The sequence below is a fragment of the Portunus trituberculatus genome, chromosome 36 (assembly GCF_017591435.1).
Source record: "Portunus trituberculatus isolate SZX2019 chromosome 36, ASM1759143v1, whole genome shotgun sequence".
In the NCBI taxonomy this organism is placed as follows: Eukaryota; Metazoa; Arthropoda; class Malacostraca; order Decapoda; family Portunidae; genus Portunus; species Portunus trituberculatus.
The window spans coordinates 9,321,594-9,339,093 of NC_059290.1; the positions used below are offsets into that span (position 1 = coordinate 9,321,594).

Here is a 17,500-nt window from a genome sequence, read left to right on the forward strand (position 1 = left end):
ATCTTCGGGTAGGACTGAGACCACAACACACTCCACACACGGGAAAGCGAGGCCACAACCCCTCGAGTTACATCCCGTATCTATTTACTACTAGGTGAACACTCCCAACACATTAAAAGGCTTGCCCATTTGTCTCGCCGCTTACCGGGACTCGAACCCGGCCCTCTCGATTGCGAGTCGAGCGTGCTAACCACTATACTACGCGCGCGCGCGTGTGTTTCACTGTTTGATCTGCTGCAGTCTCTGACGAGACAGCCAGACGTTACCCTACGGAACGAGCTCAGAGCTCATTATTTCCGATCTTCGGATAGGCCTGAGACCAGGCACACACCACACACCGGGACAACAAGGTCACAACTCCTCGATTTACATCCCGTACCTACTCACTGCTAGGGGAACACCACCTACACGTGAAAGGAGACACACCCAAATATCTCCACCCGGCCGGAGAATCGAACCCCGGTCCTCTGGCTTGTGAAGCCAGCGCTCTAACCACTGAGCTACCGGGCGTGTGTGTGTGTGTGTGTACGCATTAATTACTACTACTATGGAGAGAGAGAGAGAGAGAGAGAGAGAGAGAGAGAGAGAGAGAGAGAGAGAGAGAGAGAGAGTGGGGGGACTTAATTTACCTTCCCAGCACAATGTTTCTCATACGTAATATTGTCGGAGAGAGAGAGAGAGAGAGAGAGAGAGAGAGAGAGAGAGAGAGAGAGAGAGAGAGAGAGAGAGAGAGAGAGAGAGTTTCACTTTCTCATTCATCCCCACACAATCATTACAACATTCTCATCGCTATATGCTCACCACCACATTCATCACCACCACACACTCACCACCGGGCGCTCAGTACGACTAGCCACCACTTACCCATCCCCATCCAAGACACAGACAGACAGACAGAAAGACAGTTACACACACACACACACACACACACACACACACACACACACACACACACACACACACACACACACACACACACACACACACACACAGAGACAGACCTTCAGGAATCACTTTCCATGTCCTTGACTCTACTACTATAACTACTACTACTACTACTACTACTACTACTACTACTACTACTACTGCTACTACTATTTCTGCTACTACTACTACTACTACTACTACTACTACTACTACTAGAGTTAATTTTCGCCAGAGCATATCAACGGATCGCAAGAGTGTGATAATGAAATGAAAGATGGGGTGTGTGTGGGTGGATGGGTGGGTGTGTGTCACTAGCACACGTGTCAGTTTATCAATAAAGAGGAAGAAATCACGCGCATATGTTATAAAGAAATAGAAAAATAAAACTTCAAGCCGTTCCCGTCAAAATAGAGGGAAAGAAGACAAGAGGATGAATTTTTGTTCCGTAAAGACTAACTACATTCACATTCTTACCCCAACGATATCACCCTACACTTTTCCACGTCTTTTCAGAAACGACCAACCCTTCAGGAAGTTGACAGTTCCCGCAGTGACGCCACAGAACGCGTGACTTTTGCTTTAAGATTTCTGATTGGGGAGAGAAAACTTAGTAGTGTTCAATGCCTCAAAAACTCAATTCCTCCATCTATGAACTCGATACAACCTTCCAGACAACTATCCCCTCTTCTTCAGTGACACTCAACTGCCCCCTTCTTCTATACTGAATATCCTCGCCCTGTTTTTTACTCATAACGTAAACTGCAAACTTGATATCTCTTACTAAAACAGCTTCTATAAAATTGGGTGTTCTGAGCCGTCTCCGCCTGTTTTTCTCACCCCCTCCAACTACTAACTCTGTATCCGCCCCTTTATGGAGTACTCTTCGCATGTTTGGTGGGGTTCCACTCACACAGTTTTATTAGATACGGTGGAATCAAAAGCTTTTCGTGTAATCAACTTTTCTCCTCTGACTGTCTTCAGCCTCTTTCTCACCGTCGGATGTTGCATCTCTTGCTATCTTCTACTCCTAATTTTATGCTAAATGCTCTTTCTGATCTTGCTAACTACATGCCTCCTCTCCTGCGGCCTTACTGCACAAGGCTTTCTTCTTCCTCTCACCCCTACTCTGTCCAACTCTTTAATTAATTATCTAATGCAAGAGTTTACCAGTACTCTTAATCATTCATACCTTTCTCTGGTAAATTCTGGAACTTCCTGCCTGCTTCTGCATTTCTAAATTCCTATGATTTGTCTTCATTTAAGAGGGAGCTTTGAAGTAATTTTTTCCTTTTTTGGTTAACTCTCTCGGAACTGCAAGGGGACTGGCAGCTTAGTGGGCTTTTTATTTATTTATTTCTTTTCATTTTAAGTTGTCCTTGGTCAGCTTTCTCTTCTTACATAAAAATATCGCAGCCAGCGTGACAATAAAGTTATCTGATTTTATGATTTATCTTTTGCACTGTGAAAAGTGAGTAAGGAATCGAGAGAAATGAGTAAGGATTAAGGAATGAGTAAGGAATCGTGAGGAATGAGTGAAGAATCGTGAGGAATGACTACGAAATTAACCGAAGAGTCAAAAGCCGTGAGGAATGAGTGAATGAGAAACAAAAATGAGAGAATGAAGATTGAGAATGAGGCAGTACATTTGACTTCATTCCGTTGAAAACACTGGTTTGCACTCCCTCCTAGACTTCCTCCCACACATTCTCACTGACTCCTCCTCCCATAACTGTACTGCTTCCACAATCCCACCACACTCCACAACACAGCCCCAAGGCGAGCCAACAAACCAACACGTGGCGCGAACACCGTCTCTTGAACAGCAATCACCCCACACTCGATACCTGCAGGAAACTACCAAATAACACCACTCACTTTTAGGAAACACACTAGTGAAGTCCTGCAGAGTCCTTACCTTAAGTAGGAGCAGAGGGAACGCATAAAAGGAAGAGATGTCAGCGTGTTGGCATCACGGAGTATGGTAACACATTGCTTCCATCAGTAATTAACACTGCCTGGCCTTCTTTCGCGCTTGCCTCAGAGCCCTTGCAGTGGTGATCCCTCGCCCTCGGCCAGACTGACTCACACCGTCACACCATCACACGCACCGCGGGAGGAATGGCATCACTCGCAGGATAGCAGTTACCAGCTCTCACTAGAAGGCTAGATGGTCCTGCTGGCCTGCTGGGTGAAGCGGGTAACCGGGTATGTCTGCTTGGTCACTGGTCACTGCTCACTGTTCTGTCCACAGACCACAGCTTTGTTTGCACGGTACCTATCTGATTTTGTTTGTGTTTTTCTCGCAAATGTTCTGCTCTCTCTAATGATTTGTGATGAGCCAGATTGTAGTAGCTGTCATATTGAATCTCTCTCTCTCTCTCTCTCTCTCCCCAGGCATGAAAACGTCCTTGAGAGCCTCACGGACAATAACTTTCACTACAACCTGTTAAAACTTATTGCCTAGCGATGAGAGAGAGAGAGAGTTCCTTCATCACGTACGTACGAATTTAGTTCCGTGATGTGATGCCGCAGAAACACTCTCACACACTCCCACAATGCTGCACCGTGCCGGGAAAGGTGAAGACCATCTCGGTGATGGGAGGGGCGGTGATGGTGGTGGTATTCCCTCGGATATTTGCCCGTCCGGCAACCAATAGCCTTAGGCGCCACAATGCTGGCAGGTCGTGACCGCCGCGCTCGGAGATGCCGGCATTCCCACACCAACTCTGTTAGCTTACACTGAAAACTGTTATTCATCTTATCATTAATTAGCTCGTTGTCTCCAGGTGAGGTAGCGTGGCGCGGCGCAACAGGGGGACAGGTGGCCAAGACGAGACAGGGATGGGGTCGGTGGACTTATGTGTGCGTACACTTTAGGAACTTCCTGTACTGCGTGTAGCGCCTGGTGGGCCTGCCGGTGTGCTGGGCTGTGCCTGTGCAAAGCGTCGCTATAACTGTTATGCTTCACAAAGACGTATAAGTAACTAGGCGTGTTGCCTCGATCTGCCCTGGAGCTGACAGACTACGCAACACTGAATTGTGAGTCGGGTTCTCTCCATTAACGATGCACAAATCTTTAAAGAGCCCGTCATTTGTACCAGGGTTAGTTAGAAGTGGCTAGAATAAGGGAACACTAACAGGTTGGAGAATCATGATATTAAGAGTTATGAGTGAGCGCACCCCAGCACAGGAAACAGCCTTATAATGTCAGATTGACAGAGGACTCGCCTTAATCTGAGACACTGACGTAGTACGTGAAATCGTGAGGGATGTTCATCCTCACGCCCTCAGGCGAATCAGAAGAAAGATAAGGGCTCAGCCTGATTCTTTCCGCTCCGAACCTCCGCTGTCCATTTGTCCAAAGTCCTAGACTATTAATGTGTTTCATTCTGTTTTGCCTATCAAATATTAAGTCATCTCATCATATTGCTTCATCCACACCACCTACATAACGTGACACTTTTTCTTTTTTATGTTGTGGTATCCTATACCTGAGGAGTATAGGATCGAAGAGCTGTTCAGTGTTCAGCTTCCAGCCATTAGTGGCGCAGGCAGTTTTATTTATAGTGGTACCCGTATTAGGGCCCATATCACCACTCAAGAGCATCTTTGGTGTAACCACCTAGAACCTGGGTAGCATAATGGTGACATGTAGCTAGGTAACTTTAAACCACTCGACAAATGGCAAAGTTTCAAGGCGGTGAGTGGTGGGGTTCGAACGTTCGCGTGGACGTCTGCCCGATCCCACCACCACCACTGTTTTATCCACTCTGAGAACACACACACACACACACACCATTCAGCATATTTCACTTCCCAAAGCAAAGCAGGAGACTGGAGTCAGCTAGGTAGTCGTGGATTCATTAGCCGTCTAACTGACTGACTGACTGGTGGAAGAACTCAGTATACAGTTTTGATCCAGGACTAACAGCCAAAAAAGAAATTGTGGTTTAAATGGATGCAGTATTACTGAAACACTTGTCTGTAAAACTATGAGTAACATATAACAAGTCACTGATACCATCACACACACACACACACACACACTGACAGACTCTAACGAGTCAAAACCACTCTGCACTTAATGATTCCCAAGGCTAGCACCGAAATAGCAAGGGGCACCTCAAAAAGTATAGCAGGTAGTGGTGTGTTGACGGGCATGGGAGGCCAGCCGTGGACGGGAGGGGGGACCGTCACGCATCACCAAGGAGAGACGAGGGTTCAAGGACGCCGCCTCCGTGATTCTTTCCAGCTGTGTGTGTGTGTGTGTGTGTGACGCCTCCCAGATTTGTTTCAGCGGTGCCGCTTTAACGTATGGTCTACCGGGATATTTACAATTTAGCGTGCGGTCTACCATGACATTTACACATTTTCTTTAAAATGCAAATTTTGGCATTCAACCATGAACGTTCAATCACTTGCGTGTTTGCTCCAGTCACTAGATTCATAATGTCTTGATAGCTCACTACGAAATGGCAGTAACCATACAGTGGCATTTAGATTTCCATCCACACATCACTGCAGTTTGTCAAGCACCGCTGTGTTGCCGCGCCGGCACTTGACTTCCTGCCCATCCTGTTGGTCTAATGCAATAGCAACATCTGGTAGCCTCACACCAGGTGAAGACTCAAGTTTTCCTTTGATTGGTTAAATTCCATAAAAAACTAAGCTTTTAGGCTCCACCCACTTGACCCTCTCCTCCTCCATATCCTGTCCCTCCCCGTGATCAGAGTGACACCCTCTCCACCACTGCCCTGTGTGTGTGTGTTCATATATTCCTCTTTTTTTTCCCACACAGAGTGAGTGTGAATCTCTCTAATCCTCCTTTTCCTCCACCCTCATCCTCCACATTTTATATATACACCACCGCCCTGTGTGTGTGTGTGTTCATATATTCCTCTTTTTTTTTTCCCACACAGAGTGAGTGTGAATCTCTCTAATCTTCCTCTTTCTCCTCCTCCTCCTCCTCCTTTTCCTCCACCCTCATCCTCCACATTTTATATATATATATATATATATATATATATATATATATATATATATATATATATATATATATATATATATATATATATATTTGTGTTTTTATTTATTTATCTATTTATCTATTTACTGTATTCATTTATTTATTTGTTTATTCCGTATAGTGAGACAATATTTTTTTTTTTTAGCCTTGAAGTTTTAGTATTGAAAGCAATGTAATTATATTGTATAGTAGAGTTTACAAATGACAAAGGCACCAAGGTGGTGATGGTGGTGGTGGAAGTGATAGTGATGGGAGTAGTGAGGAAGGATTAAGGAAATATTTAACACCTTTTACTACTTGATCAGCCTTCCGTCTCTCTCTCTCTCTCTCTCTCAAAATCAAAATGTGTCTGAGGAATTACACATATTGAGAAATGACATTGTGGAGAGAGAGAGAGGGGGGAGAGGCGGGAGGCTCAAGTTTGGCACCCTTTACGTCACAGCGTTTCCCAACCTAGGGTGCCAGCACGCGCTGGGGTGCTGAAAAAAAATATATTAAGTTATAGGGGATGCTGGGAAGTAATGCACATTCACTTTATTTGTTTATTTATCCTTCTAATAAGAGTATATTAGTTAGGGGTGCTGGACTTGTTAAGCATGGCAACGATGGGTGGTGTCACTGGTGTGGTCGGAAAAGTTTGGGAAACGCTGCTTGACGAGGACAGCGAAGTGCAGGTCTGAATTTTCCACCTTTGTCATTTCTTTTTTTCCCTACATGGCACTACCATATCGATGAGAAGGCTGTGCACGTTGTGATGCATCCAGAAGACTGTGCTCTCATAAAAATAGCACTGCACTTTCTTCTGTCCAAATGACATTGCTATAGAAATCTTTTAGCAGCACAGTAGAGGGTGAACAGCTATCAACTTGAGTTTAGGAGGATACTGATGTGGGATTTCACTGCTTGATGTTTTATAAAGTTGCTTATGGTTCAAGAGGTTAATTAAACATGTATAGTTGAGTATGGATTGGGTCAAGTAAGGGTCAAGCACCCTTCAGTGTGGTCCAATAATCCTTTCAGTTTGGGTTGGATCAAGTAAAGTGAGGTAAACCGCACACTTATAGGGAGGTCTGCCCCACTACAGTGGTACACCACACGCTAACGTGGCCCCGTTCCAGATGTGTGTGTGTGTGTGTGTGTGTGTGTGTGTCACTAGATGGAGAGGTAGGATTATAAGAGAAAAAAAGATGAATTGTGGTGATAATATTTTATATTTGTTATAAAGTGTGATACATAAATGTGATAGGTGACGTACTATTACTATCAATAGTAATAATAATAATAATAATAATAATAATAATAATAATAATAATAATAATAATAATAATAATAATAATAATAATAATAATAATAATAATAATAATAATAACTAATAATAATAATAATAATAATAACAATAATAATATTATGAATGTGTACAATTTATTTAACAACCCTATCCACTGCTTTACAAAGACTATTAGTGGATAGGGTGGATAGGCTCTCATTCATATCCTTCCACACAAATGTATGGTGAAGGATCCTACCAGGTGACGTCCACCACGCACCACGCAGTACACAGCGTCCTTCAGAAGAGTCCCATGTCCATGTTGTTGTAGACAGGGGCGTTCATGTCCCGCTGGAGGTTCGACTTGTCTTTCAGTTTTGCTTGCAGGAGTTTCTGCTCCACAACGCCGATCCTCACGTCCATGGCGGTGATCTCCTGACGCACTCTGGTCAGGGCCTTGCGCACGTTCACCAGCGGCGCTGAGACAGACAAGCACACACTCATACACAGACAGTACACACACACACACACACACACACTGGAGGAAATTCACAGAATGGGACCTTATCAAGATGGAACAACAAGACCAATTAAGATACTACTAAAATCACTAGCAGCAACAGAAGAGATATTATATTATAGAACAACAAAACTCAGAGAAACAGAAGGCTGCAAGTATATATATATATATATATATATATATATATATATATATATATATATATATATATATATATATATATATATATATATATATAAGAAAAATAAGAATGAGGAAGAAAGGAAGAGATACAACGAATTGGCGGCAGCAGAAAGGGAAAAAATAATGAAAGGTCAGAGGAGGAAGAAAAGGCATTTTTGGAGAATTCTAGGAGACAGGATAAGAAAATGGTATATAAGAGAGAAGGAAGAGGAAACAGTGGAGCAAGTGTAACTAAAAGTGATAAGGGCAAGAAACTAAAAATGATGTATATGAACATAGACGGGGTTCTATCAAGTAAATTAGAACTAAAAGATTACATAAGGAAAGAAAAACCGGATATTGTATGCCTGGCTGAAACAAAACTAAATGAGACAATCAAAATAGGCATAGATAATAGATATAATGTATGGAGGAAAGACAGAGGGGGTAAAGGAGGAGGAGGAGTCATGATAATGACAATGAAAGAGATGGTGGTAAACCATGTGGAATATGGGGAAGCAAAAGCAGAAGTACTGTATATTAAGATGCATATTAATAAAAAAGAGTTAACAATCATTGTAACATATGTGCCACCAAAAACAAATGCATGGACCATCCAAGAATATAAAGACATGATAGATGACATTATAAGGAGTCTAACGAGAGTCATTAGAGAAAGGAGAAAAGTGTTATTAGTAGGAGACTTCAACACACACACACACACACACACACACACACACACACACACACACACACACACACAGGCAGACAGACACACAGAAAGACAGGTGATTCCATTGACCAAGTATGCTGAGACAAGTTACTGATATACAGACAGACAGATGATTCACCTGTGTGTGTGTGTGTGTGTGTGTGTGTGTGTGTGTGTGTGTGTGTGTGTGTGTGTGTGTGTGTGTGTGTGTGTGTATTTACCTATTTGTGTATTACAGGGCCCAAACTAAGCTCTCTGTGTCCTGTCTCCTTGTCCATTCCTGTCATATCTCTCTTTCATCTGATTGACACACACCACATCAACGACATGACTGCTCAGTTTATTCCACTTATCAATGCTACCATGCGGGAAACTGTATTTTCTCACGTCATTTAGACAGATGTCCTTTATTAGCTTTTTTCCATGTCCTCGGAGATGATTACTTGTGGTCACCTTTATCAACTCTCTATCCAGTATGTCAATCTTGTTCATCAATTTATACATAGATATCATGTCTCCTCTTGTTCTTCTCTCTTCTAATGGGGTCAGCCCTAGCTTCCTCAGTCTTTCCTCATAGTCTAACTCCCTGAGTCCTGGTACCATCCTTGTTGCCAGCCTTTGTACCCTTTCTACCTTCTTCACATTTTTCTTCATATGGTGACCAGACACAAGCTGTATATTCTAACTGGGGTCTTATTAAGGTACATAATATCTTCTTAATCATTCCTTCATCTAGGTAGTGGAATGCAAGGCTAATATTTTGAAGCATGTTGTATGTTTTCCAAAAAATCTTGTTAATGTGTTTCTCCGGTGACAAAGTGTTTTGCACGATTACTCCTAAGTCTGTCTCCTCATTGGTCTCTTTAATTTTCTCATCACCCAGCCTGTAATCCCTGTTTGGTCTGTATCTACGTGTGTGTGTGTGTGTGTGTGTGTGTGTGTGTGTGTGTGTGTGTGTGTGTGTGTGTGTGTGTGTGTGTGTGTTCACTGTTTGATCTGCTGCAGTCTCTGACGAGACAGCCAGACGTTACCCTACGGAACGAGCTCAGAGCTCATTATTTCTGATCTTGGGATAGGTCTGAGACCAGGCACACACCACACACCGGGACAACAAGGTCACAACTCCTCGATTTACATCCGTACCTACTCACTGCTAGGTGAACAGGGGCTACACGTGAAAGGAGACACACCCAAATATCTCCACCCGGCCGGGGAATCGAACCCCGGTCATCTGGCTTGTGAAGCCAGCGCTCTAACCACTGAGCTACCGGGCCGTGTGTGTGTGTGTGTGTGTGTGTGTGTGTGTGTGTGTGTGTGTGTGTGTGTGTGTGTGTGTGTGTGTGTGTGTGTGTGTGAGTGTGTGCTGAGACATGTATACAGTGGACTAATTGACAGACAGACAGACAGACAGACAGACAGACACTCAGGTGATGCTATTGACCATGTGTGTTGAGACAGGTACTCTAATAGACACATACTCCAAATACTTTTAATACTCACTTCCATCTGTCATGCTAGATCCTCTCTCCTCCATCTCATGCTTCACTCGGTCCAGTTCATCTGAGATTTGGGCCAGTTCATGTGACTTCTCCACTAGTTTCCCTGAGGCCTGTCTGTACTGTTCTCGACTCTCTGCGGCCACATTCTGTAAGTGAGGTGGTGTTCTGCTGGTGTAGGAAGGGCAGGGAGGGAGGCACATAGGAGGAGAGGGTGGTCTGCTGGTGTAGGAAGGGAAGGAAGGGAGGCACACAGGAGGAGAGGAAGGAGAGGGTGGTCTGCTGGTGTAGGAAGGAGAGGAAGGGAGGCACACAGGAGGAGAGGAAGGAGAGGGTGGTCTGCTGGTGTAGGAAGGGAAGGAAGGGAGGCACACAGGAGGAGAGGAAGGAGAGGGTGGTCTGCTGGTGTAGGAAGGAGAGGAAGGGAGGCACACAGGAGGAGAGGAAGGAGAGGGTGGTCTGCTGGTGTAAAAGGGGAGGAAGGGAGGCACACAGGAGGAGAGGAAGGAGAGGGTGGTCTGCTGGTGTAGGAAGGAGAGGAAGGGAGGCACACAGGAGGAGAGGAAGGAGAGGGTGGTCTGCTGGTGTAAAAGGGAGGAAGGGAGGCACACAGGAGGAGAGGAAGGAGAGGGTGGTCTGCTGGTGTAGGAAGGAGAGGAAGGGAGGCACACAGGAGGAGAGGGTGCAACATGCTTGTAGAGGAAAGATTTAATGAGTGACATGTGAGAAATTCAGAATATTATGTGGCAAAGTATTAGAGAGAATAACAGAGAACGTGCATAACAGAAAAGTAACTGAAGAATACAAGGCAGAAATTAATAAATAAATAAAAGAAAAAACAGAAATAGTACCTGCAGATTATAATATTGATTCCAGGAATACTGTAATAAAGATTCTACACTGCAGGTATAAAGAACACCTTGAAAACTTTACAGTCATTTTGGTAACCACACGCATACATACATACACACACACACACACACACACACACACACACACACACACACACACACACACACACACACACAGAGAAAAAATAGATAAATGGAGATATGGAGACAGGACACTATGACCCCCGCTCGAACCCTGTACAATACAACTAGATAAATACACACAAACACACACACACACACACACACACACACACACACACACACACACACACACACACACACACACACACACAGCTATCAAGACACTCATCCTTCAAATTTGAATGATTTTTTTTTTCTTTTTTCCTTCTATCTTTCTTTATGGAGTAGCAATCTCAAAGTGTGTGTTTGTCAGCACCTGCAGGTTCCGGTACTCCAGCAAAAGGGGTTCTAGCTGACTGTTGAGGTACTTCTCCCGAGAGGCAATCTTCTCCAAGCTGCGGGTGATCTCTGAGTGCAAGCCATCTAGCTGCTTGTCCGTGAAGGTCAGGGTCTCATTGATCTTCTCTCGGTGCTCGTGCATCTGCTCAATGTGGGAACGCCAGTCACGTGTGTCTGTGGCAAGGCATGGTTAGATAAGGTCAGGTCAGGTGACGCCAGGTTCTGGAGAGGCTGTGTGTGTTCACTGTTTGATCTGCTGCAGTCCCTGATGAGACAGCCAGACGTTACCCTACGGAACGAGCTCAGAGCTCATTATTTCCGATCTTCGGATAGGCCTGAGACCAGGCACACACCACTCACCAGGACAACAAAGTCACAACTCCTCGATTTATATCCCGTACCTACTCACTGCTAGGTGAACAGGGGCTACACGTGAAAGGAGACACACCCAAATATCTCCACCCGGCCGGGGAATCAAACCCCGGTCCTCTGGCTTGTGAAGCCAGCGCTCTAACCACTGTGTGTGTGTGTGTGTGTGTGTGTGTGTGTGTGTGTGTGTGTGTGTGTGTGTGTGTGTGTGTGTGTGTGTGTGTGTGTGTGTGTGTGTGTGTGTGTGTGTGTGTGTGTGTGTGGCAAGACAAGGTTGAATAAAGTCATGTTAAGTAAGATGTCAATGGTGTTTGGATAGGTTAGGCTGAAGGAGGTTATATAAGGTGAGATTTAGCACAGGTGCATTGGGTTAGGCTAGGCATAGATTGGTTAGGGTAGGTTAGATGAGGATAGGTTAGTCTAGCAGGGATAGGTTGGGTTAGGTTGGTAAAGGTCAGTGACACACTCACCTGACCTTATGGTGACCTTGAGCTGTGGCAGGACTCTCTCCAACTCCAGCTTCCACTCCTCCTGTGTGGTGGTGGAGTGAAGGATTTCCTCTGGCCATGCCTCACCCTCCTGCAAGATACCACAGTATTAGTGCAAGATAGCTCTAGGATACCACAAGGATGCACTGAGGACTTCTTTTGTAGGTACTGAATGAAGGATGCACTAAGGATTCTTGAATATTAAGTGAAAGAATGACTGTCTAATGGAGAGAATGACTGTGTCTGAAGGAATGACTGTATATTTGAGAGAATGATTGTGTTTGAGGCAATGATTACCGTATGTTTAAGAGAATGTCTATACTTAAGACACTGTATATGATAAAGGCCAAATTAAACTACTATTATAAATGGTAATTGTATGTGTAGCAGGACAAGTGACTGTATTTTGAAGGGTCTAGGAAGCATTACAGAGAGAGACCAGGTATCACTTACATTGTCTAATATATCATGACCACAATACATAACAGGAATGAACTGTCTAACCTCCAATTTGTTGTTGCCTTAATTAACCAATTACATAACCAACCTTCCACTTGTTACCATCTTAAACTTCACCATTTTACCAACTAACTGATCTTAAATTCTTGTACTGTGAACTAACCCAACCCAAATAACAGAGCAAAATAACAAACCCACCTTCTGTTTATTCAAATCCTTGAGGTCATTCATATGCAAGATGTTCTCCTCCTCCTCTTCCTCCTGCTCCTCATACTCTGCCATCATCTCCTCCTCCACCTTGTCCAGTGTTAACTCAGACTCATCCTCCACTTCACCACCATCACCACCTGCATCCTCCACTGGGTATGTTGGCCTGTGGAGGATTGGGACGGATTAGGGTGGAAGACTAGGGACAGAGTGCAGCGTGTGGGTGGATCTAAGGTGGGAGAGTGTGGATAGGGTAATGGGAAGCTAAGATGAGAGAGGAGATAAGATGGATAGGATGAAGGATTGAGTGAAGGGAGGCTAGGGTGAGGAACTGATGGGGTGAAGATATACTAGAGTGAGGAGAGGCTGGAATGACAGTACAGTTAGGGTGAGGGGTGAGGGAGGCTAGGGTGAGGAACTGATGGGATGAAGATATGCTAGAGTGAGGAGAGGCTGGAATGACAGTAGAGTTAGGGTGAGGGGTGAGGCCAGACAAGAGTAAGGAGGTTCAGTGTGGAAACCTTCAACTTACTTCTTCCACACAAAATTTGAGTTCTTGAGAGCAAAATCTGCCAGTCTGTCCAACACAAATATGGCATGCTCCCCACAGCCGGCCTTCAGCTTGCTGGGTGGAAAATCAACCGTCACACCCTGCAATGTGACACACCACCATTACACACACACACACACACACACACACACACACACACACACCATGGTCTTTCTCCTTCTCCAGATACTCACAAATTTTTCTCTAAGCTTCTGAACTTTACCTCTCTCTCTCTCTCTCTCTCTCTCTCTCTCTCTCTCTCTCTCTCTCTCTCTCTCTCTCTCTCTCTCTCTCTCTCTCTCTCTCTCTTTTACTCTCTCTCTCTCTCTCTCTCTCTCTCTCTCTCTCTCTCTCTCTCTCTCTCTCTCTCTCTCTCTCTCTCTCTCTCTCTCTCTCTCTCTCTCTCTCTCTCTCTCTCTCTCTCTCTCTCTCTCTCTCTCTCTCTCTCTCTCTCTCTCTCTCTCTCTCTCTCTCTTTCTTTCTCTCTCTCTCTCATTGTAACATTCCAGGCTCTTTCCTGTACACGAGGCTCACTCACCACCTAACTGAGAGAGTCTATGCTGCCTAACGTACACTTCAAATAACTTCTTTTCATCCTATATTCCTTTCTTTCCCTGCTACAGACTAATACTAGGGTCACCCACCAGCTGCCGGAGATGGTCTAAGATGCTCGATATAGTGGAGTTTGGATCATCATATTCCTGTGGGGGCTCCATGTGTCTGCCTGTCTTGCAGATAAGCCAAGCTGCCAGGGAGGTGAAAAGGTAGAACTGCTCCCCAGGGTTGGTTGGGATTGCAAAATAGTGTCTGGAATAGCATGTTGTCTGTTTCAGTTTTTTCTTGTGGTGAATAGGGTAAAATTAGATAATTTTGAAAGAAGGTGGAAGGGTTATACTGCTCCTTAGGGTTGGTAGGGTTGCTAAGTGGTGTCTAGAAGAGTGTGTTATCTTCAAGTTTCTGCGATGCTATTTTTTCAGTGTTTTAGGGCGTTATTAAGAACTGCAAGATCTATAAGGGTTCCTGAGTCATGAAAGAAGTTTGAAGACTATATGTCATTGGGGAACCAAGTATGTATTACCTCCCGAAAGGCTTCATATTAAAACTAATACTAATGTCAAATGCAGAATACTCTAAAATCTCAAGTCATGGAAGAGTAACTTACCTGAAAACAAAGAATAATTTGTATTACCTGTAGTCCATTGACAGACCAGATGAAAACTGACATCAACTAATGCTTAACATCAAAAATATTAACAATCTTGAAATCAAATGCAGAAAAAATCAAACCCATCAGTTATTCCATCACTAAATGCTTCTAAGGACCACAAGTCACTAGAGGAGCAGGAACAGCCCAGCCTTGCCTGTTGAGTGGCTTCATCCTGTGCTCAATGATGAACTCCTTATCATAGTTGAGCAGCTTCAGTTTGTCCAACAGGTCGTCCATCACCACAAAGGGCATGTAGGCCAAGCCAGGCCCCCCATCCACCTCCTCTGCCTCATCCTCCACCAAACCACGTCTTCCACTCATGCTGGGGGACGTGGAGCTGTGTGGAAGTGTGGAGGAGAGCAATGAGAAAGAGTGACATAAGTGACTTTCTCATAGTAAGCAATTAGGAAAAGCAATTGTGGCAATGGATAATAAAGTAGACAAGTTTAGGGTTTACAGAAGACAGAGATAGGAAGTGGATCACAGACATGGTGGATGAGTGGAGAAGGCAGCAGCACAACAGGTGGTTTCAAGAGAAGGTAATGCAATATGTGGGTAGGAAGGACAAGTGGTAATAGGAAGATTGCCAGGGGGTATTCTTGTGTTAATGCTCCTGGAATGAGAAGTGAAGAAAAGAACATTGGAGACTCAAGAGACAAGGAAGGGAGAATTGAGATGTACGGATGCAGTGAAGGAAGACATGATAGAAGACAGTGAAGCGGAGATGACAGGAGGAAGGAAGGGAGGTGGTTTATGGATGTAGTGAAGGAATATGATAGGAGGAAGGAAGGAAAATAGACAGTGAAGTGGAGATGGCAGGAGGAAGGAAGATGCAGTGAAGGAATGATAGGAGGAAGGAAGAAAGGAAAAAAGACAGTGAAGGGGATATGACAAGAGGAAGGAAGATGCAGTGAAGGAATGATAGGAGGAAGGAAGAAAGGAAAAAAGACAGTGAAGTGGAGATGACAGGAGGAAGGAATAGAGGTGGCTGGTGGATGTAGTGAAGGAATATGATAAGAAGAAGGAAGGAAGGAAAAAAGACAGTGAAGTGGAGATGACAGGAGGAAGAGAGGAAAACATGGAGAAGGAAGAGGAGTTTACAGGAGGAAAAAAGGAAGAACGACGGATTAAAGGGTTACTAGAGCTTGGTGCATTTTTTTTTTTTTTTATACGATTTTGACTTGTGGCTATTTTCTTTGTTAAAATAGCCTAAAATAATATCAAGAGGTTCTCCCCCTCACACAGCTTAAAATAATATCTACAGCTCCTCCTCCTCCATGTCTTTGCGCGGCCAATCTTCCCCAGCCGTGCCAATTTCTAGAAAAAAAAAAAAAACGGCGTATTTTGTTCCTGTTTAAAGTCGCGAAAATTTGTCAGTGCGACTTTTTCAAGACATTTGCGACTTCGAAATCCATGGTTGATGGTTCTGCAAAGTCGCAACTCAGTGCCGCGCAACTTGGAGAGTCATTGCCGTGTTCTCTATTGATGTTGATAAGCAAAGACACGGAGACAGGATAGACAGACAGACAAACCTTGCTAAACTGACGACTATTACTACTACTACTACTACTACTACTACTACTACTACTCTACTATTACCACTGCTAATGCAACACTCACTGCCTTCACTTCCACAAACACAATAACATTTCTCGCTGCCATGGCAACTGCTCTTCTACGTTCTTCCTCCTCTTCCTCTTCATGTACAGTACCTGCTTTACGATATGTCAAAATGAAAAGTAAAGACAGTTCTCTTTCTCACTACCATAGAAATAAAAGAGAGAGAGAGAGAGAGAGAGAGAGAGAGAGATAAGTGTGTTGGGGATAGGGTATTTGGTATATGTAACCATCACTACAGTCTTCTCTCTCACTAAGTAACAGAAGAAAGGACAGTAGAATGATATTTATGCATCTGTTCACTGTGATGGAAGCAGAAGAGGAGGAAAGAGAAGAATAGTCATTATTGATTACCTCTTTAGCCTTTCACCACAACTTTCTCCCTCACTAAGCAACAGAAATAACCACACCAACATAACCCCATTACCTGTACATTTTATTTCAATGCTAAATGAATATAGAAAATACTTTATTTTAAGAGAAATTAATGAATAAATAAGCTTTAGGTCCTTGGGTAGAGACAGTCCGTTGGCGGTAAACAAAGCACGTGGAAAGGCCAAGACAGTGATGGTATGGAGGCTTATTTCTCTGATTTTCTGTCGTTTTCCGCCTTGTTACGGGTGCACGCGGGCCCGTGGGAGTCTGCTGTGTGGTCTGACTGCGTGGCGAGGCAAAACAACTTGTGGTTTGGTTACAGAGGGGAATGTTATGAAGGTTCCTCTCGGTGCAAGTTTGGTGACGCAAGATTATTATGGTTTTATTTTTGTGAACGTGGTCAGGTGGATGAGATAAGGCGATCTGGGTGGAGTGGGTTATTGTATCTGTGTTTGTCTTTGGCGTTGTATCTTGTGTGGAGTGGTGAAGGTAGAAGGGGAATTGATGGAAGAGGAAGAAAGGAATGTTGATAGGTGGAGCTTGGGACACAGCCCTGCCGCCCTATCAGCCTGTGGGGGGAGCGGCACAGTCCTCTCCACCCCTGCCTGTCTCTTACTAAATTCCTGTATTTCCAACTTCTTATGACCTTACTTTATTTAACTGTGAGTTTTCAAGTCATTTCTCCCTTTCTTTTGGTTAACTCCTGGACCTGCAAGGGACTGGCAACTAAATGGACCTTTTATTATTATTATTATTATTATTATTATAATTATTATTTATTTTTTTATTATTTTTGTTGTCCTTG

The 17,500-nt window shown here is 44.0% G+C and overlaps 3 protein-coding genes across 3 annotated transcripts in view; 1 reads left to right on the forward strand and 2 right to left on the reverse strand.

Moving 5' to 3' along the window:
* The window catches only part of LOC123513416 (galactosylgalactosylxylosylprotein 3-beta-glucuronosyltransferase P-like), a 16,251-nt gene extending 12,910 nt beyond the window's left edge, over positions 1 to 3,341 (reverse strand). Inside the window, exon 1 of the mRNA XM_045270582.1 lies at positions 2,843 to 3,341. The gene's annotated coding sequence lies outside the window, so the exon portion shown is untranslated. The remainder of the gene's footprint in view (positions 1 to 2,842) is intronic.
* Positions 3,342 to 7,160: 3,819 nt separating this feature from the next.
* Positions 7,161 to 16,470, reverse strand: LOC123513415 (intraflagellar transport protein 57 homolog). The gene is made up of 9 exons (XM_045270581.1): positions 16,324 to 16,470; positions 14,858 to 15,040; positions 14,141 to 14,303; positions 13,479 to 13,597; positions 12,938 to 13,112; positions 12,263 to 12,371; positions 11,401 to 11,597; positions 10,115 to 10,259; positions 7,161 to 7,699 (listed from the first exon to the last, which is right to left on the reverse strand). The coding sequence occupies exons 2-9, from the start codon at positions 15,022 to 15,024 to the stop codon at positions 7,521 to 7,523; spliced, it is 1,254 nt and encodes a 417-aa protein (XP_045126516.1). The 5' UTR covers positions 15,025 to 15,040; positions 16,324 to 16,470; the 3' UTR covers positions 7,161 to 7,520.
* Positions 16,471 to 16,835: 365 nt separating this feature from the next.
* Positions 16,836 to 17,500, forward strand: part of LOC123513417 (protein LTV1 homolog) — an 8,409-nt gene continuing 7,744 nt past the window's right edge. The window contains exon 1 of the mRNA XM_045270583.1: positions 16,836 to 16,890. Within this exon, the coding sequence (XP_045126518.1) occupies positions 16,888 to 16,890 (3 nt within the window). The 5' untranslated portion in view covers positions 16,836 to 16,887. The remainder of the gene's footprint in view (positions 16,891 to 17,500) is intronic.